Genomic DNA, 19,271 nt, shown 5'->3' on the forward strand with positions numbered 1-19,271 from the left:
CTGTGAGAAGCACAGCTGTCATTGCCAGATTTCACTCGTTTTGTGGCCTAATTTCTCTCTGACCAAGGCCCGCAGGCCTGTGCTACCTTGCAGGGCTGCATTAAAAGAGCCTGGCCGCTCAGTGAGGATGATGCTGCCCTCTGTCCTGTTGCCATAGAAACAAATGCATTTGGCAGAGGACAAAGCACAAGAGAAACAGGAGACCAAGAGATGGACGAAAACTCACAAATGTGGTATGTGGTGTTGAAGAAAAGCCTCCTTCGAGGCTGTGGGGGCCAATAAAGGTTTTATTGCTACTTTCTTTTAAAGGAAAAATTGTGCTGCACCCATGGGTAGATGGATGGCTTGTCTTTGTTCTCCTGGAAACAGATGCCAGTCAATCACATCCTGGGAGCTGCTAAGCTCAGAGGTATTGGCACGATTCAGCCACCCTCTCACCAAAGCTGGTTTGCAGCTCAGGCACTGGATTCTGGAGCCCTCAGTTTGGAGTCAGTCACTTGCTAACATTTCTTATATCCAACCCCTTCTCTCCACTCACAGTCACCATGCCAATGGATACCGTAAAATTAGTTATTACTCTAATCAGCCTTGGTGGTCATTGTGTCCAATTCCCTCCGTAGGAAAATTAAGATTAACTTAGATGACATGCCCATCAGTGGGCAAAGTAGGTAGCAGGGGAGGCTCTTTCTACTCTGTATTCATCCCTTTCTTGTCCTAGGGCCATGGACCTGTGCTAGTTTAGAGAGTTTTTATTTTAAAGTCTCTGAGTCTCTTTGATTGCCCATGTGAACTATAAGGTAGGGCAAACTCTGCCAAGAAGTCCCATTCAGGCCCTAGAATGTCAGGTTACTAAGCTTTGGTCTTCTCCATAGAGAAGAGAAGATGCCCAGAAAATAGACCATTTCTTGTCTTTCTGGTACATGTTAGGTGCTCAGCAAAGTTTTGATGAATGAACATGTGGAATGAATGAATGACTAAATGAATGAATGAGTGGAGTGAATGAATGAATGAATGATTTGCTTTGTGTCTCTAGAGGCTAGCATGGTGCTTGTCACAGAGTAAGTGCAAAACAGACAAATTCTTGCTTCCTTCCTGTCAAAGGTTCAATGATCCAGATCTCTAATTCCAGCCCTAATCTCTCGTCTGAGCTGTGGTCTTGTATTTCCAACTGCCTAGTGAACATTTACAGCTGGACCTTCTACAGGTAACTTGAACTCAACACATACAGATCAGAACTCAAGCTGCTTGTTTTCTGAGCTTTCCTACACTCCCAGAAGCTGTTTCCATCCTTCACAGCCCCAAGGTCATCTTCAGCAGCTCACTCTCACCCACAAATGGAGTAAGTCATCCTTCCTTCCCCATCCCTTGCTTCTGTTCCCTGAACTCTCTTCATCTTGCCACAATCCTACTTTCAGCCGGAGATGATCCTGGAAGGCTTCATGGAGGAAATGGAATCTGCATCAGACTGTAAAAGACTGTAGTGATAATTGGTGGGGGGTATATGGTGGAATCCAGGCAGAGGAAATTGCCTAAATAAAATAGGATCATATAAGTCATGTTCATGAGTTAGTGAATAAATTAGTTTGAGCAGAGCACAGGATTCAGAGAGGGAAGAAGCAGGTAAGGTAGATTGGGGACCAATTAGAGAAGGCCATGGAAACAAGGTTAGGTGATGGAGCAGATGTTCATGTGTTATAGGACCACAAACCTTTACAATCCAGTTGGAGTTCCCCACTTCCTCTGTGAAGCCTTTTTTTTTTTTTTTTTTTTACCAAACTAGAGCTAAGGAGGGCCTTAGAGACTATCTAGTCCATTGTTTTCTTAACTTTGGGTCCATGAACTATTTTAAAAATTAATTTTTAATTAATTAAATTTTTATCCTAATGAAGATCTACCTTCTTTTCTTCTATTGAGAAAGCACAAAAACACAAAATCCCTTGTTACAAATATGTACAATCAAGCAAAACAAATTCCTGTGTTGTCCTGAAAAATATATGTCTCAGTCTTCATTCTGAACCTATCGTCTTTCTTTGGGAGGTGTGTAGTCTGTTTCATGATGAATCCTCTGGAATCATGGTGGATCATTGTGTTGATCAGAGTTCCTAAGATTTTCAAAGTGGATTATCTTTACAATATTGTTATTATGTAAATTGTTCTCCTGGTTCTGCTTACTTCATTCTGCATCAGTTCATACAAGTCCTTCCAGATTTCTCCAAAACTGCTCCTTTCATTTCTTATAATAGTAGTATCACATTCATATACCATAATTTGTTTAGTCATTCCCCTATTGACAGGCACCTCCTTAGTATCTAATTCTTTGCCACTGTACACAGAGATGATATAAATATTGTTAAACAAAAGTCCTTTTTCTTTGCTCTCCTTGGAGTATAGGTCTGGCAGTGGTATCTCTGAGTTAAAGGTAACGCACAGTTCAATAATTTTGGGGGCATAGTTCCAAATTGCTTTCCAGAATGGCTATACCAGTTCACACCTCCCTCAATAGTACATTAACGTACCTGTTTCCCCATAGTCTCTCCAGCATTTTGCATTTTCCCTTTGTTGGTAAATTTTGACAATATGATGGGTAGGAAGTACATTTCAGAATTGTTTTAATTTTCATTTCTTTAATTTTAGTGATGTCTGTTAATAGCTTGAATTTCTTTCTCTGAAAATTGCCTGTTCAAATTCTTTGACCATTTATCAATTGGGGAATGGCTCTTATTCTTATAAATTTGAATTCCTATATATCTTAGAAGTGAGATCTTTCTCAGAGAAACATGTCGCATAGATTTTTCCCCATTTCCCCACTTCTCTTCTAATTTTAGTTACATAACCTTTAAAATTTTATGTAGTCAAAATTGTCCATTTTACCTTCTGTGAACCTTTTTATCTCTTATTGGTCATTCATTCTTACCCTAGCCATAGACCTACTATCTAATTTGTTTATGATATCATCCTTTATTTCTGAGTCATGTACCCACCTGAAGCCTATCTTGGCTTAAAGTGTGAGATATTAATAGGTCTATATCTAGTTTTTACCTGACTGCTTTCCATTTTCTCCAACACTTTTTGTTTAATAGTGGATTCTTTCCCCAATAGCTAGGATCTTTGGGTTTATCAGATACTAGATTACTGTGCTTCTATATATTGTGAACCTCATCTATTTTAAATCTCTTAACCAGTATCACATTGTTTTGGTGATTACTGTTTGTAGAACAGTTTGAGATGTACTTCTAGACCCACTTCCTCTTTTTCCCTCTTTATTTTCATAAATTCCCTTGAAAACCTTGACTTTTTGTTCCTCCAGATGAAATTTATTATTTTTTCTAGCTCTATAAAATAATCCTTTGATAACTTAATTTGTATGGCATTGGATAAGTAAATTCATTTAGACAGAATTGTCATTTTGTTATATGTTGAGTAGCAATTAACATTTCTCCAGTTTTTTATTTTTAAAAATATTTTGATAACTACAATTGGTTTCTTGTGTAATCCTATGTAGTTTATTGTATGCATTTAACAACAATTTTCTAAGAAGGGGTCCATGAACTTCACCAGACTGCCTAAGGGATACATGACAGAAAAAAAAAAAAGATTAAGAATTTATGATCTAGTCCAAACCATTCTCTTGGGAGATTGCCCCCATTATAAACATGACAGATAATGTTTATTCCCCTTCCCTTCTCCTTTGACAGTGCACACATAGATGCTTCACCTCTCAAAAGTTGTATGACCTTGGGTAACTGTCTTCCCTTGTCTGGGACTCAGAGGGTATTACTCTGTACAGTGAATAAGTACAGTCAAGGTCCTCTTGTGTCTCAAGATTCAAGTTCATGACAGCTGTTTGGCCTTTAAAAGAAGGCTCTCCACAGCTTAGAGAAGACTAAGAGAGACAGACTAGAGAAGACTTAGAGAGAGAGGTCAGGCAGAAAGGAAAGGGGTTGTCCAGAGATATTGACTTGCTTCCCTGCGAGAAACATGCATAACCAGGTGTTTCTGCCCTACCCATTCCCTCTCTGTTCATGACCTCAAGATGGCAGCAAACAGGGGTTGAGGGGAGAGGAAGCAGAGGACTTCTGGGTCAAGCCTGGAAGGATATGACAACAGTAGACCTGCAGAGCTGTTCTTAGACAAAATACAATAGTTCCCAGTGCAAATCAAGGACCTGACTTAAACCATGAGCTGAGGAAGCTGGTACACAAAGCCACTGGCAGGTAGAATAAATGAATATTCTGTCCTTCACTGGTACTGTGAGTTATTCACACAACGCAGGTCTGCAGAGCAACTCCCCAGTAAGCCCAAGGTTCTTTCTTTACTGGGGAGAGGAGGGCAATCTAGTAGGAGCTGAGAGTAACTACCTAGACTCTTAGGGAAGGTGGGATCCAGACTGATTGTTGATCAATCCTTTTATAACAATACTTATACTACTAAAAGTAGTGCTTTTCCCTTCTATGAGTACTCCTCCCAGGTTAATGCTATAACTTTAGAAGATTCCATAGGTTCTTGAGAAAGATAGATCCATTGAAGAGGGAAGAGGAGTTGATTTTATGGTTATTGGCTGGTGTGTGTCTTTCGTATTTTCTCTTAGGTGAAGAAAACCTGCCCTATTTTTGATATTTTGTTAGTCTGAAAACTTGCATGGTTTGGGAATCTGATTCTGATGCTCCCAGAGGAAACTCTGGGTCAGGGTATAAGCCAAATGGAAACTTTTAGAGAGAAGCCCCAAAGGATGACCTGAGACTCAAGTCCAGAGTTGAGTACAGGACATGGGATGGCATCTGTAGAATGAAGAGGCCATCCTAGGTGGCCAAGGGTCTTTTCTAGCTCTAGCATTGTCTATTTCGTGTTCTAAAGTTCAGTGCCAATATTTTATGTTCTCAGATCTTTTCCAGGCTTGGCATTCTGTTCTGTGTTCTAAAATCCCTTCCAGGTATGGTGGTCTATGAGTTCTGTACCCTCAATCCACACACAATCCCTGTCTCCCGTGATGTATCACTCAATAAGATCAAATCAAATCAATCAAAAACATTTACTACTTGCCAAGGATTGTGCTCCATAGGCACGGGGGTTCAAGGACAAAGATGAAAAAGTCCCTTCTCCCATGGCACTTCCATTCATTTGTAAGAATAGCAGTAGCTGTGTGCTCCTCATTCTCTCCCCATAATGTCTGCACTGTACTGTCCCTTGGGCACATATTCTATACCACACAGCTATCCCCTCTTGCATACACTATAGCTTTTTTCCCTTATGTAATTCCCTTTCATTTCAGTTAAAGCCTCATGAAAGCCAGTACGTGAAAACAATTAAGTTTTCATTTTAATTGGAAGCTTTTATTTATCTTTTTTCCCTTATAAAGAAAGCAACCAAGGAATTGTCTTCCTGCTGGCAATAAACTGTTTGGCTGGCACTCTCTTTGAAGTACATAGACGCCTCCACCCTCCATTTGCCGTCCCCCATCCCCACTGCTCCAATTGGGAGGTGTCCACAGACAACTGTTAAAAAAGCCACTCATTCCCCAGCTCTGAATACTGGTGACCTCTTTCACCAAGGGCATTTCCAAATGGAAGCCCTCTACTCCCACACCCCCCTCCTCTCCACCCCATCCCCATGGCCCCAGGAACCTGGGCTCGATGACAGCACCGTCTGTCATGATGCCATTGCCTTCATTCACGGTGGGGAGGGAGAGTCAGGACAGGATGGCGAACACGGATTCATGACTCTCATTAGGAAAAATGGCACCGGGCAAATCCATTTTTCCAGATCTTGCAAGGTTGGGCTTTCTAATTACGCCATCATTAGGCAGCTCACTGATTCCATGGCTTCAAAAACCCCTTTACCCTGAAGTGCTGGACTCACAAACAAGGCCCGATTTAATGAGGCCTCATCCCAAGTTGCCTGGAGTTTCTGGAAGAGGTAACAAAACAGTCTGTGTTCTCATCTTGCCCCCTGGCTGAGCCTTCTCTTCTTATCTGCCTCTAAGGCTTACTCTTTTTTTTCCTTCTCTTATTACTACTCCCCCCTCTTCCACCTCCACCCTCATATACTTTCCTTCATTACTTATTTTTTTCTGAAAATCTTATCCATGCCACGTGCTGCTTCTTGGGACTGATTAAGAATACAAGTGGTGAGGAAAGGAGGGGTCACAGACAGATGAGGAATCCAGGGAGGGTAGAGGTAAATAAGGAGCAAAGTCTGAGGCTGCTGTCTTCAGGAAAGTAGAAAGGGGGGTCAGGAAGATTGACCCAATGTATCCCCAAGGAGGCCTTTCTTGCAGCACCTACACAAGGTGTATGAAGGATAACATTGGGTATTAGACTAGAAAGAAGATTCCCAGGCTGAGAGCCTGGGATCTGGTGCTAGTCCTTTCCATGACTCACTGCATGATCAAGAAGAGGTCATGTTCCCTCTCTTTACTCACTTGCTCATGTGGAAAATCAGGGAGCTAAAGGATTTTGAGGATCCTATCCAACTTTAGCATTATACCTCATGAGCTACGTTGTTGTCCATCCTTCACTCTTGAAAGAGACAAATGACATCATGGGTGATGTCTTGACTTGCACATGAATTGGATTTAAGTGAGGCAGGGCTGTGCAGAGTCATCAGTCTCACTCTTTCCTCCAGCCATCAAAGACTAGTGGCAGGACAAAAGTCAAGAAAACTAGCAATGTTATGGAATGACCAAAATTATCCAGGAAAAAGAGATGAGAAAGGTACCTCTCTCTCTTGTTTGCAGAGGTGGGGGACCATGGGGGTGAAATACTGTATTTATACTATTATATTCAGTGGATATGTTGGTTACTTTTGTTGGATTCCTTTTTTTTTTTTTTTTTTTGCTTCCTCTTTTTCTCTGTTACAAGGGTGGTTCTCTGGATAGGGAAAGGAGGAGGAGGATATATTTGGAAAAGAAGATGATATAAAAACAAAAGATGTCAACTTGCAAACCCTATATTAATGCTCAATTGCATTCCCAGTTAGGTGGTATAGTGGATAGAGTGCCAGATCTAGACTCAGGAGGACCAGAGTTCAAATGCAGCCTCAGACACTTCCTAGCTGTGTGACCCTGGGCAAGTCACTTAACCCTGTTTACCTCAGTTTCCTCATCTATAAAATGGGTTGGAGAAGAAAATGACAAGCCACTCCAGTATGTTTGCCAAGAAAACCCCAAATGGGTCACGAAGAGTAGGTTGTGATTGAACAACAACAACATAGTTGTTGGCCCTGGAGTCAGAGGTCCTGGGTTCATGCCTGACGTCTGACACTGGCCAGTTTCACTTTGCTTTGCTTCACTCCCACCTCTGACATTCCACGTTCTAAGGTTCCACCTACCTGTAGAAAGAGGTGGTTGGACAAAGTGGTCTTCAAGGTCCCTTCCAGGTCTATGTCTTCTGTTCCCCAGAGGGGCCTTATATATAGGTGACACTTAATCAGGGTTTGATTAATTAATCTGAATTGAACAAAACTGGACTCAACAGATGGACAGTGATGTAGAAGACCAAAATGCCCGAGGGCAAAGACTCACCCAGAGTCACTGAGGGAGAAGCTTATTCAGGAATGGCACCTTCTCGAGACAAACATATTTCCCCAAACCCTTTGACAAGATGGTAATTTCCCCTCCCCTGCTCCACACCCTCTTTAGACAAACAAATGTGCAATCTGCTAAGCAAACCTGGTTTGAGTGATTAGTGTTGTCATACTAGAACTTCTTCATGTAAAATTGATCTTTATTTTTAATTTTCACATCACTTTCTGGGGACAGCCAACTTCCCACAGTGCCCAAGATCTGCCAAAGCTTGAAGGAACTTGAGGGAAAAAAGACAGGACCTAGAAGAAAATCTGCTTGGGTGGATTCACTGACTCCCTTTCACCATCTCCTTGTCTTTTGTTCTTCTGAGGAGATGGATGTTTATAGGCCTTCCTCTGTTCCAGTTGCTTATTCCCCTGCCTGAAGTCACAAACCTCCATTGGGGATGACGTTGCTGTTTCCCAGGCAACCTATCATGATGGATTGAGTGGATGCTATGAGTGTAGGTCAGGGATCAACAACAGGAGAGGAGGGGCTCTGAAGAGGAAGGATGCCAACAGTAGTCTTGTTGGCAATAAGGAGGGGGCAGAGAGGTGGATGTATGGGCCAGGGCAGAGGTGGTGTAGAGCAGGAATGAACCCAAAGGATCAACAGCCTCATTTTACAGGTGGAGACACTGATAGCCAGATAGAGGAAGTATGGCAGAAGTCTGGAGGTCTGGGCTGTAGAGGCCCTGAGGACAAACAGACCCATGGGAGAGGGAAGGGAGCTTGGCTTGATGCTCTGCTTACATGAGAACTGAGGGCCCTTTTCTTTTTGCTGTGAAGACTGAGACAAATTGAGATGCTCCCAGGGCATCCCTGGGTGGGGGCATGAGACAAAGGGAGATCTTAGTGAAAAGTCCCCAAGATTTAGAGATGTTCGGTAGTAGATGAAGAGATGAAGTCTTTCTAGGAGGCAAAGCGAGTAGAATGTTGGAGAGAGGGCTGGCCTGGGAGTCAGGAGGACCTGGGCTCAAGAGCTGCCTCTGACACACACTGATGCAAATTGTCCCCTCTCTAGTGCACGTGGCATCCTCAAGATGAGCTCCTGACCACATGTTAGTTGGCAACAGTAGAAGAGACCACCTAGCAGGGATTTCCCAACAACTGCCAACTCTGACATTCCATTTTCTAAGCTTCCACCTAGCCCTAATATTCCATGCTCCAAGGTCCCTTCTAGCTCTGGCATTCCATATTCTAAGGTTCCACTTAGCTCTGATATTCCATGCTCCAAGGTCCCTTCTAGCTCTGGCATTCTATACTCTAGGGTCCCATACACATCAGGAGTGAGCGATAATACAGGGATTCAAACCCAGGTGGCCTTTGACTCCAAACTCAGTGAACTTTCCACTATACCACATTGCAGCAACCATGTGTGCCAGGTGGTGACCAGATTTTTTTTGTGATTCTGCTTCCCAGAGACACTAGGGAATTAAACAAACACACTCATAAGATGCTGGTGATCTCAGCACTCCTTACCCAGCTCAGGCCACGCTGACTCTGTAGTCTGCTCCTCCATTCAGAACAAGGGTTGACATTTGGACCCATCACGTCTACATCAAGAGGTGCTTTTCCATCTGATTGCCCCTTTGACCATCCCAATGATCCTGTGATGGCTGAGGGGAGGGCTCATCATTCCTATTTTCCTGATGGAGGGAACTGAAATACGTATGAGTGAAATAACTTTGCCTAAGTTGCCCAGCTATAAGGGCCAGGACCAGGATTTGAGCCCAGCTCTTCTGGCCTCAGGTCCAGAGCTCTTTTTTACTAGGCCTAGATACTCATCCCCTTCAAGACAAGGGGAAGTGTCATAATTGCCTGCTCAAGATCAGCATTTAAGGTTCACAGATATCTTCTTTGTGTATTAATTTGTGTGGGCCTCTACATCAATTATTGCTATTTACTCATTTTTCAGGTCAGAAAACTGAGGTGCGGAGAGATCAAATGATCAAATGATGTGCCCAAGGTTAGGATTCAAATTCAGGCTTCCTGGTATTAATCCTGAAGCTCTCACCACTGTACCATCCTGCCTCTTCCAGTGTAGAATCTTAGATCTGGCAGGAAGCCAAAGAGAAGGAAGGCTTTTCTCTGAGAGTGGCCCCCACCAGAGTCGGGCTTCATAGACAGCTGACATCCCAGGAACACAGATTCCATGACTGAAGGGATTTTCTCACAGTCTGAGAGTCTGGCCTTTCATTTTACCGTCGGGGCTACTGACCCCCACCCATGGAACCTGCAGCTTTCTGGAACCAGAGTGTCCCTTCCTGGACTTTCCCCCATTAGATGCAACACTTTGCTTTTGGACTTTTACTTTTTTTCATTCATTATAAGACTCTACCAAGGTCACAAAGAGAGTGTCAGAAGAAAGATTTGAACTCAAATTCAGATCTCTGATTTGATATCTGTCCTTGTCCTCTTACCAGGGCATCCCCACCAAAGCGCATGACATCAGGCTTTCACATCAAGGCATACATTCCAGGACACAGCTCAACCTAAGCATTTCCAAATCTGCTGAAACAGGAATTTTAATGGACTGAGGAAGGCCTCACCATACATCATAACTAGGAGTTTGGACACCAGGGAAAAACTGATTAGGGACCCCAGGGACACCATGTGGTATGTGTATATGTATGTGTCTGTGTGTGTATAGCAAAGATAGTGATCCAAGGCTTCCTTTCAGGGAGCAAGAGAAGTATCCTTGGGTGCCCCAGAAAAGCCCACTATAGTTGGGTACAGTCACATAAGGAAAGGAGATAGTCATTCCCCTAGAGTCACTAGCCCATGCCCTGCAGGAAGCTGACCCTATGAATCCTCCACTTCTAAACCATGGGAACTAGATAGTGGGGGAGATGGCAGGTCGAGGAAGGTCATGGTGAAAAGAAAACCCTTAAAGGAGTACTATGGCATTAGGACTCCAGGGGCAGCAGCCCAGGCCAGGTAAGGGAGCAGGGGTACCATGAGGCAGACTGGCAGGCAACCCACCATGATGGAGAAATATGGCGTCAGGCTGTCTTTGTGCCAAGGCAATGATCCAGTCACATGGCCTAGAAGTCCCTGATGTCTGAGGTGTTCTATGGTCTCTAGACAAAGTTCTACTATCATAATGTGTTATGAAAATAAGAAAAGTCAAGTAACCACAAGACAGCCGAGTTACAGGCTTCTCTTCAATAGCACTAAGGTTGTGGTCAATTGATTTTTCCTTCTGTCCATGTTTTGGACTCTCCTGCTGCCTCCATTCTCAGAAAATCCTGCTATCAATCCTGCATGTCAATGCTATCTATGCCCTGGTGGCTTGCATGAGCTTTTCCTTGGCTGCCCTCACAATTTCTTTCCGGCCTCTCTCTTGGTCACTGAAAATCTCCTGGGATTCTGTGAACATATGTTTCATTGCTGGGGAGCTCCCAGTCCACAAAGATTGAAGGCAAATTCATATCATAGAATACTGAAGATTGGGGGGAACCAAACCATAGATGTTTGGAGATGGAAGGGACTTTAGAACAAAGAATGTCAACATTCAAAGATATCTTAGGATATAGAATGTCAGAGCTAGAGGAGGCATCAGAACATTTCAGAGCTGAGTGGGACTATAGACTACAAAAGGTCAGAGTGGGAAGAGACTTTAGACTATAGAAAGTCAGAGCAGAAAGGGACATTCCCCAAAATCTAGATTGTTAGAGCGAGAGGGGCCTTAGAACACAGAATGTAACACATGGAAGGGGCCTTCAAACACAGGTATAAGTATTGCAAAGATCTTAGAGTAATATATCTCAGAATTGTCCAGACCTTAGAGATAGTCTGTTCTATTCCCCATTTTTGGAAAATAAAGGCTACCAGGGCTAGAGAGGTGAAGTCAGTTGCCCGGATGATTTAGCTGTGGAGAGAGGAATAGATCCCAGGTCTCCTGGCTTTTAGATCAATGCCTCACTGGTAAAGATGAAATGTAGAAACCCAGGCTGGAATGCCCTGGGGGTGGGGGAAGAGAGCAGGACTGCTCTATCTTTATGGTGGGATTCCAAATCCGTTTTCTGAGCAAACAGTGGAAACCAGATGGGACAGAGACAAGAGACTCTTTCCAAATCAGTCTTTAATAATTTAGTTTAACAAATTGAATCTAATTAAGTTGCAGTGGCTGAATACACATTGCTGTATATCTGAACAACAGTCAGTATCAAAAAGGGGCACAGAATAGATGGTAAGGTCATTTTCTATTTCTTCTAAGATGTTCAGAGAGTGGTTCTGATTAGGGCCAACCCTCCATTATTAAAGGACCAATCATCCAGGTTTATGGCTATCTAGGCCCCAAACCTGGTCAGTTCTAGTCGCTTGCCTCTTTGCCACTTACATGCTCATGAGAACTTAGACCTGTCCTGGTAATGATAATTCATAGAATGACCATTTGCTGAACACTTACCAATGTACTGTGCTCTTTTCTCAGGAGACAAAGATGATGAGGACATAGGCTATACCTTCAAGAGGCCTCCAGTCTAGTAGAGAAGAAAGGATATAAGTGGTGTAGCAGAGTGAGTACTGGCCATAGGGTCAGAGGATCCAGGTTCAGCTTCCCCACTCTGCTCCTTTGTATCTGTATGATGTGAGGCAACAGTTTCCTCTTTTATAAAAGGAGAGGTCTGGACTACATTTGATTCCCCTAACATTCATAAAGCCCCCAACCCTTTTTACACAACATGAGATGGTCTCTGAGGGGCCTTCTGGATCCCATGTGTTTGACTCAACTGCATCCTTGGACAGAGGATATCACAGAGGGCCAGATAAAGTCACACAGCAAGCACGTGGCAGAACTCATATCTTGTGACTCCTGTCTTCTCATCCAGTACTCTTTCCACTCCCCAGCAGACCCTCCTGAGGTCCCCTTCTACTTTCTTATCTTCATCACTGTGTGGGACCCTTCCTCACACACTATCTTATCTTCTCTCCCCCCAACTCCATGCCACCCATCCCACAACATTAACATCTGACCCAACAATCAGACTAGAGCATCTCTCAACACAGCCCTTCTTCGGGCTCCTTTCCTGGCTCTGTCTGGCAAGCTGCTTCTCTGTGATGGATCGCAGTTGAATCACGGTATTCTTTATAAAGCTACCCTCCTGACAGCCCATCTCTCCCATCAGCTCTGACTGGCAAGTTTACAAGGTAAATTTTAAAATCTCCTGGACCAGGGAGTTAGTTTACATGCCTTCAGGGGCTTGCGTGGCTCATAGGTTTATAATGAAAACAGACTTGTGATTCCAGGGGGAACATGAAAGGCTGAGTTACTTTGTAGTCAAAGGACACGTGCTTTGGAGAGTGCTGTTTGGCGGGGTGGTCTAAGCTGTGGGTCTCTGAAACAATGGGGGCCCCAGAATCAAACACAGCTGGCTCTGCCCCCATCCCTCTCACTCACACTGACCAATATACTTATTGTCTGCCCCTTAACCCTGGTAATTAGGAACTTCTCCTTACCCTGATAATACATTAAATCAATTTGTATATACTTTGTGTTTACTTATTGGGGTAAATCTCTCCCCCTGCCCCTGCAACTCTCATCCACTTCTCTCAAGTAGAGTATAAGCTCCTTGAAGACAGGTATTGATTTTATTTTGTCTTTGTGTCTCTATCACCTAGCACAGTATCTGGCACAGAACAGATAAATGTTTGTTGAATAAATGAATGAATGAATGATTGTTCTGTCCTCATTCCCAGAGAACTATCTTCAACAAATTTATCCAGAATGCTTTGTGTAGTACAAGAATTAGGAACAATGAGTGAGGAATCTAGGCTCTGACCAAGGAGTCTACGCAGCAGAGCTTGCTAAAGAAAAACAAAAACTAGCAAAAAGGGGGAAGAGGGAAATCAGGGACACTTAAAAGGCTCCCTTGGAAGGGACCACCATGATGCGGTGAGCCTGGGAATGAGTCTGGGAATCAGAAGGAAGGAGTTCCAGTCTAAACTCTGCCCTGTCGGTGTGACCTGGAACAAGCTGATTTTTTTTTTCTCCTCTGGGCTGGTGTTTTCTGACATTGTATCAACTGAACTCTGACATTCTCTGTTACTTGTCAGCTATGATGTTTTAAGATGCTTTCCAGTTCTAACATCTTGAGGTGTAGGCTCAAAAGCTCCACCTCACTTCTGACATTCTGTTGTAAGGTACCTCTGTTACTTTAAATTCTATAGCTCTTGCCATTCTGAATTCTATAATCAAAAGTCCCTTTCAGTTATAATGTTCTTGGTTCTAAGGTCAAGCCCAGTTCTGACATACTAGGTTCTAAGTTCTCTTCCAGTTCTGACATTCTAGATTCTAAGATCTCTTCTAGTTCTGACATTCTAGGTTCTAAGGTCTCTTCTAGTTCTGACATTCTAGGTTCTAAGGTCTCTTCCAGTTCTGACGTTTTAGGTTCTAAGGTCTCTTCCAGTTCTGACATACTAGGTTTCACTGGTAGAAGGGCTGACTCCAAACCCACCCCCTTTCTACTGAGCTAACCTTCTAAGAACAATAAGAACCAAAGAGCAACAGAGACAAATATGGGCCTGCTGCTTGGCGCCCCTGCCCCTGGATTTCCAAAGAATGACACAGAGCTAGTTAATGGGAATGAAAGCGAGTGGTTCACCTTGACTGAGGGACAGATCAACTGGAAAGAAGATTAGAAGTTTGAAAAGAAAGAAGTCCTAATGAGCAAAGAACAGGGCTTTACGTGGATAGGGGGCAAGTCGCTGATTGAATGAAGAATGAACATGTACAACTGTGCAGTCAATGCATGAACAGGCCTTGTTACTGGCTGATGAAATGTGATTGCCATCGCCTAGATGGCCCATTAAAACTTCAAAATCAGAGATAAGCATTGGAATTAAGAACTGGGAGAGTTCAAGGAGAAAATAATCCAAATGAAATTCAATTTAAGGATTCAGTGGTAGCACTTTTTCTTTAAGCTAGCCTTTGATGACTTAAAATTCCTCCAGGTGTGAAAAGGTTCAGTAGCACCGGAGGTGTTAGGTTCAAATCCCAGCTCTGCCTCTTCTAGCTTTAAATCTACGATCCTCTACATCTGAGAATCCTTGTGGCTCTTCAAGTATTTGTCCTGACCTTACAGGGCTACTGTAAGAAAAATCCTGTACAAACCTTAGTCTGGTGATGGAAGGCAGCGCATAAATGAACATATGTTATATTCAGTTCTAAGCAGATTGAATCCAACCTTTGATGTGACAGAAGGCCCAACACCTTAGTCTCCAGTTGGTTCTGCTTATGACCGGGAACTTTACAGAGAGGAGATAAGTAACACTTGTGAGCAACCTAGGGCTTGGGTCTCAAAGAGCCTATGAGTAGGTTTCTGTGCTTGGCTTATGGATAAGGGGTCCACCTTCCTTTTCACTATCACCAGCTGCTGACCAACTGTTACAAACTGGCTGTTGGGAACTGGAGTCATGAGAGTGGCAGAAACCAGACTACTGGTCCTGCTTCCAGCCTAGCCCTCATAGCCATCACCTAGGGGAGCAACTCATGTAGAGAGTCCATCCTCAACCAATTGCCAGCCAGGGCAGGCAAGCCAGCCAGATACCCTGAGGGGGAGACAAGAGGCAGCAAGTGCTGGGCAAGTCCAACTGGTCACCACTTCCCCTTTGGGAAACAGCCCAAGAGCCTTGGACAGAGTCATGCTTCTAGTCATTATCCTGGGAAAGAGTCCCTGTGGGGATGTAGCAGGGCCACTGCTCCTCCAGGGTCTACAGCCACACCTTCTGAAGACCCAGCACAGTAAAGTCTGGCCACTAAAGTCCTTGGACTTTATGATGGAAAAATGATATAATTTTATGGGCAGAAATGACATTAGAGGAGAGGCATGACTATCTGCTTTGCTGCTATAACTGACCTCTGGCTTCCTGCTAAGTCCCAGCTAGAATCCCACTTTCTGCAGGAAGATTTCCCCAAACCCTCTTAATTCCACTGCTTTCCCTCCCTTATTTCCTATTGATCCTGTATATCTTGTTTGGTGAATATCTGTTTGCATGATATCTCCCTCAGTAGATTATAAGCCACTTAAGGGTAGGGCAGGGACTGTCTTTTGCCTTTTTGATATCTCCAGAGCTTCTATGTATATATATACGTGTATATATGTATGTATATATGTACGTGTGTGTGTGTGTTGTCTATAGGTGTTGTCGTCTCTCTCTACCCCCCTATTAGAATGTGAGTTTCTAGAAATCAGGAGTTGTTCCCTATTTGCATCCCAGGTCACAGCACAGTGCTTTAGACATAGTAAGGGCTTCATAAATGCTTTGTTCACTTATTCATTCACCCATTCATTCATTCATTCATTCATTCTTTCAGTGCCCTCCAGTGGCAGGGTATCCAGTCTTCTCCTACCCTGGTCACCCTTGTTGGGACCTGCTTTGACCTGTCTTTTCTCAGATATGGTACCTAGATTTAAACCCAGCACTCTAGACCTTGTCTTGAGTCTAGTGGGATTTATGGAGATTTCTGTAGTCCTGAATGCTAGACCTCTCCCTGAAAGCAGCCTTTTGGCTGCCTTGCCATAGTAATGACTCACTTTGAGTCTGAAGTTCACTGAGAGATACTGAGGGTTGCCTCACGGAAGTATTATCTAGCTCTCTTTTTCCCCTTTTGGGCTTGGGAAGTTGATTGTTTAAACCCAAGTATAGGATTTTACATTTATTCCTACTGAATTTCATCTTGTCTGATTCGGCCCATTCTTTTGGATCCTTTCTTGATTATCCAGCTCATTAGCTACCCCAACATTTGTGCCATATGCAAATTTGACAAACATGCTGTGTCTTCACCTGAGTCACATCACTTGATCTTAAAAATGGCAGTTGTGTGGGTATATGTGTGTGGAAGGGGTGTGACAGCCTTAGTCAGGAACACAACCTCTTGTTTCTACACTTTTCCTAATGGACTATCAGATTTGATTTACACTGTTTCAATGTGCAATGCCTTTTTCAGGAACATATCCCTTCTTACAGTGAATGTCACTTGCCCTAGAGGGGGAAACCGAGAACAAAACTACATATGTAGATGTCTTACCAATGGAGCAGATCAGGGACATTTTCTTTGTACACAAAAGACAACAGGTTCTCCCTGTAAACACAGAAGTACACCTTGCAAGAAATGTGTAAGATCATGGACGAGTAATAAGAAACTCTGGGCAGGCTGCCCAAAGGCATCCAACCCAGGCTAGTGGCAAAAGATCAGGCAGCTTGGACTTGTTGGTGAAAAACCCTCAGTTTAGAATCAGGTGGCTTGAGTCTGAAGACCAGCTCTCCCACTTACTACCTGATGGGCCTTAGTTAAGTCACTCTAGGCCCAGGTTTTCAAAGTGGGAATTTAATTAGATGACCTTGAAGCCTCCTTTTGGATCTAAGTTAGGTAACTCTAGATTTATGGTTTCATCTAAAGTAAAGGTCTAAGGTCTGAAGGACATTAAAGCCAATTCTAAATGAGAACAAAAAGACAGGCAGGGAAGCAGCACAAAATTGATACAAATGTAAAGTGGGACTCATGGGATTGGGGCAGTATTTCTTCAGGCTGAAGTTGCCATCAGAGCAAAGGAGATAATGCATGGAAAGCGCTTTGTGTCTGTGAAGTACTCTAAATATGTGAGGTGTTACTATTGCCAGGCTATCATTAAGCATGGAGATTCAGAGCGAAAATATTTGTCTTGCATAAAATTAGATTGTGTTGGAAGACTGAGGAAGGGGGAGAACATGGCACACTAAACATCCTGGCCTGGAATTAGGAGGTCAGGGTTTATGCCCACCCCTGACACTTATTAGACATGTTCTCTGGAACAAATCACCCTGACATGTATCCTTTTCCCTCTCCCAAAACTCATATCCAAGTTCTTTGACCTGGGGTCCTGTGACCCTCTTATCTCATACCCTTGTGCCCACCCACCCACCCTCACACATTTAGCACTGGCTATTTTGGAACTCAAAGCTTGAGGGTATGTATAGTTCAGTCCCCTACCTTATCACAGACAAATGTCTTCAAAGCAGAAGTCTCCCTTCCCCCTTTGTTCCCTTCTTTCTATTTTCCTTCCAGTCAAACTAATGATTTGACTGGTGCAAAACCAGAGGTACCTCCATCTACTCAACCTCTAAAAGAGCTGGTTCTGGTTGGTTTTGGACTGCGGCTTAAACACAGGAATGAAAAGGAGTGACCCACTTGGTATCTCTGAGGCCCAATGTCATCATCTGTAAAGTGGGAACAATGATCTGACTAACAGTCACAGGACAGCTGTGAGGAAAGGACAGCTAAATGACTACAGAAATGGAAGCGTGGTGGGAGCTTGAAACCTCATTCCAAGGCTCATCTAGACTCTTTGAAGTATGTTAAGTAGAACTGATGAGGAAAGGTGAGGAACGCTGGGCTTTTTCTCCCTGTGCACCCAGGAGATAGCAGACAATGTCCAGGCTCTAGGTGACTGGTCATTTGTTTCATGAGGCTCATGAGGGTATTGAATGAATGAAAAAAACATTTATTAAGTCTTTAGTATGGCTTTATTAAATCAGAAACTGTGCTTGGCAAAGAGAAGGGGGGGGGAAGAGAGAGAGAGACAGAGAGAGAGAGAGAAAGAGAGAGAGAGAGACAGAGACAGAAAGGGGGGGGAGAGGGGAAGAGAGAGAGGGGAAGAGAGAGAGAAGTGAAGGAGAAGTGGGAATCCTCAACTAGGAACTAGACCATGGCAGGCAGAGTAACAGAAAGGAGCAAAGGATTGGGAGAGAGATCAAGCATGACTTGGTCATTAGTTAGGTGTAGGACCTTGTATGAATGGCTTCCCTTCTCTGGGTCACAGTGTCCTCTATCAGAACTAGATGGAACCTTAGAGAACATTTGTTTTAACATTCCTTAATCTATTTTCTAAAATCCTTTCCAGCTCAAATATTTGTGGAATTTTCAGTTCTTAGGCTTGGCACACAGCAGGAGCTTAATAAATGCTTGTTAATTGAGTGATTCTAAGATTCACTCCAGCACTAACATTCTGTGTTGTATTCAGTGGCCAACATCAGCTCCAGTGTTCTGTGTTCTAAAGGCCTTTCCAGCATTGATATTCCAGCATTGATATTCCATGAGTCTGTGAGTCAAGGAAAGAGTTTCTGTTTGGGAATTTGCCCATTGATTGAAATTATCAGACTGGACATGCTCACATTCACTCCTAACTTTAGACTACCAATTACTTGCTTTTCTTTTTTTAAAAGGGGTCTTGGATCATAAACATATTGATTTTACATCCAAAGGACAAGCTGGACAATCACCATGAACAGAACACTCTGCAGAGAGGGGAGACACAGCGGAGACCTTTGGTTTTGCTGAATCATCTTGGAAAATGTTAACGCTGCATTGTGAAAGGCCAAAGGGACTTGTCTGTTTAATTCAGGTCTGAGCAATAACAGGGGCTAAGCTTTTTTGCTGTCTTTATTTCTATAGGACCCTGCTGATTTAAAAAGAAAAAAGCTAGGAACTTTGACAAGTTTTACTAGCAAGGGCAACACCTAGAGGGCAGGGGGATCGTAACTTAAGGAAGCCAATCACCCAATATATTCTCTCTTTCAAGTGTTTAGAAAGGGGGTGATCCTTACTACTGCGTAACATAAGCCCAACTGAATTGCAGGGAGTCCAGTTCCTGATGATGCAGCCTTAAGGGTATCAGTTGGGCATCAGACTGGATGTTAGGGGAGAGAAGCATCTTCCTCTCCTTATT

The 19,271-nt window shown here is 43.4% G+C and overlaps 1 protein-coding gene and 1 long non-coding RNA gene across 8 annotated transcripts in view; one reads left to right on the forward strand and one right to left on the reverse strand.

The window, feature by feature from the left end:
• The window catches only part of LOC140509884 (transmembrane protein 263-like), a 357,693-nt gene that overhangs the window by 183,040 nt on the left and 155,382 nt on the right, over positions 1 to 19,271 (reverse strand). Inside the window, exon 2 of one of the 5 annotated variants that reach the window (XM_072617928.1) lies at positions 11,975 to 12,047. The exons of the other annotated variants lie outside the window; for them this stretch is intronic. Coding sequence (XP_072474029.1) covers positions 11,975 to 12,020 — 46 coding nt within the window. The 5' untranslated portion in view covers positions 12,021 to 12,047. The remainder of the gene's footprint in view (positions 1 to 11,974; positions 12,048 to 19,271) is intronic. 5 annotated transcript variants of the gene reach the window in all.
• On the forward strand, positions 6,612 to 19,257 carry LOC140509885 (uncharacterized). 3 transcript variants are annotated; one of them, XR_011968975.1, is made up of 5 exons: positions 6,612 to 6,710; positions 9,987 to 10,179; positions 11,999 to 12,083; positions 18,769 to 18,947; positions 19,182 to 19,257. It is a non-coding gene; the product is annotated as an uncharacterized lncRNA (long non-coding RNA). The 3 variants fall into 3 exon arrangements; XR_011968974.1 differs by lacking the exon at positions 6,612 to 6,710 and adding an exon at positions 8,047 to 8,189; XR_011968976.1 differs by lacking the exon at positions 6,612 to 6,710 and adding an exon at positions 8,047 to 8,189 and having other exon boundaries at positions 18,808 to 18,947.

The sequence above is a fragment of the Notamacropus eugenii genome, chromosome 6 (assembly GCF_028372415.1).
Source record: "Notamacropus eugenii isolate mMacEug1 chromosome 6, mMacEug1.pri_v2, whole genome shotgun sequence".
Taxonomy (NCBI): domain Eukaryota; kingdom Metazoa; phylum Chordata; class Mammalia; order Diprotodontia; family Macropodidae; genus Notamacropus; species Notamacropus eugenii.